Genomic DNA, 246 nt, shown 5'->3' on the forward strand with positions numbered 1-246 from the left:
GCCAGGGGGCGCCAGCCCCTGCAGGCTCAGCCGTTCCCACCTCGTGGATGTGACCGCCTCGTCTCACGCCCTCTCCTTTCTCTCCTGGCGCAGATGGTGGCCTGGAGGAGATGGTGGAGGAGCTCAACAGTGGGAAGGTGATGTACGCCTTCTGTAGGGTGAAGGATCCCAACTCTGGCCTGCCCAAATACGTCCTCATCAACTGGGTGAGTGGGGACCCGAGGGGGACCTGGTGGAAATCAGTTT

General features: G+C 61.8%; 1 protein-coding gene across 1 annotated transcript in view; it reads left to right on the forward strand.

Moving 5' to 3' along the window:
• The window catches only part of LOC118453325 (drebrin-like protein B), a 15,542-nt gene that overhangs the window by 2,212 nt on the left and 13,084 nt on the right, over positions 1–246 (forward strand). The window contains exon 2 of the mRNA XM_035903743.1: positions 94–210. Within this exon, the coding sequence (XP_035759636.1) occupies positions 111–210 (100 nt within the window). The 5' untranslated portion in view covers positions 94–110. The remainder of the gene's footprint in view (positions 1–93; positions 211–246) is intronic.

Source organism: Egretta garzetta, unplaced genomic scaffold (genome assembly GCF_000687185.1).
Source record: "Egretta garzetta isolate BGI_Z169 unplaced genomic scaffold, ASM68718v1 scaffold1741, whole genome shotgun sequence".
NCBI classification, from domain to species: domain Eukaryota; kingdom Metazoa; phylum Chordata; class Aves; order Pelecaniformes; family Ardeidae; genus Egretta; species Egretta garzetta.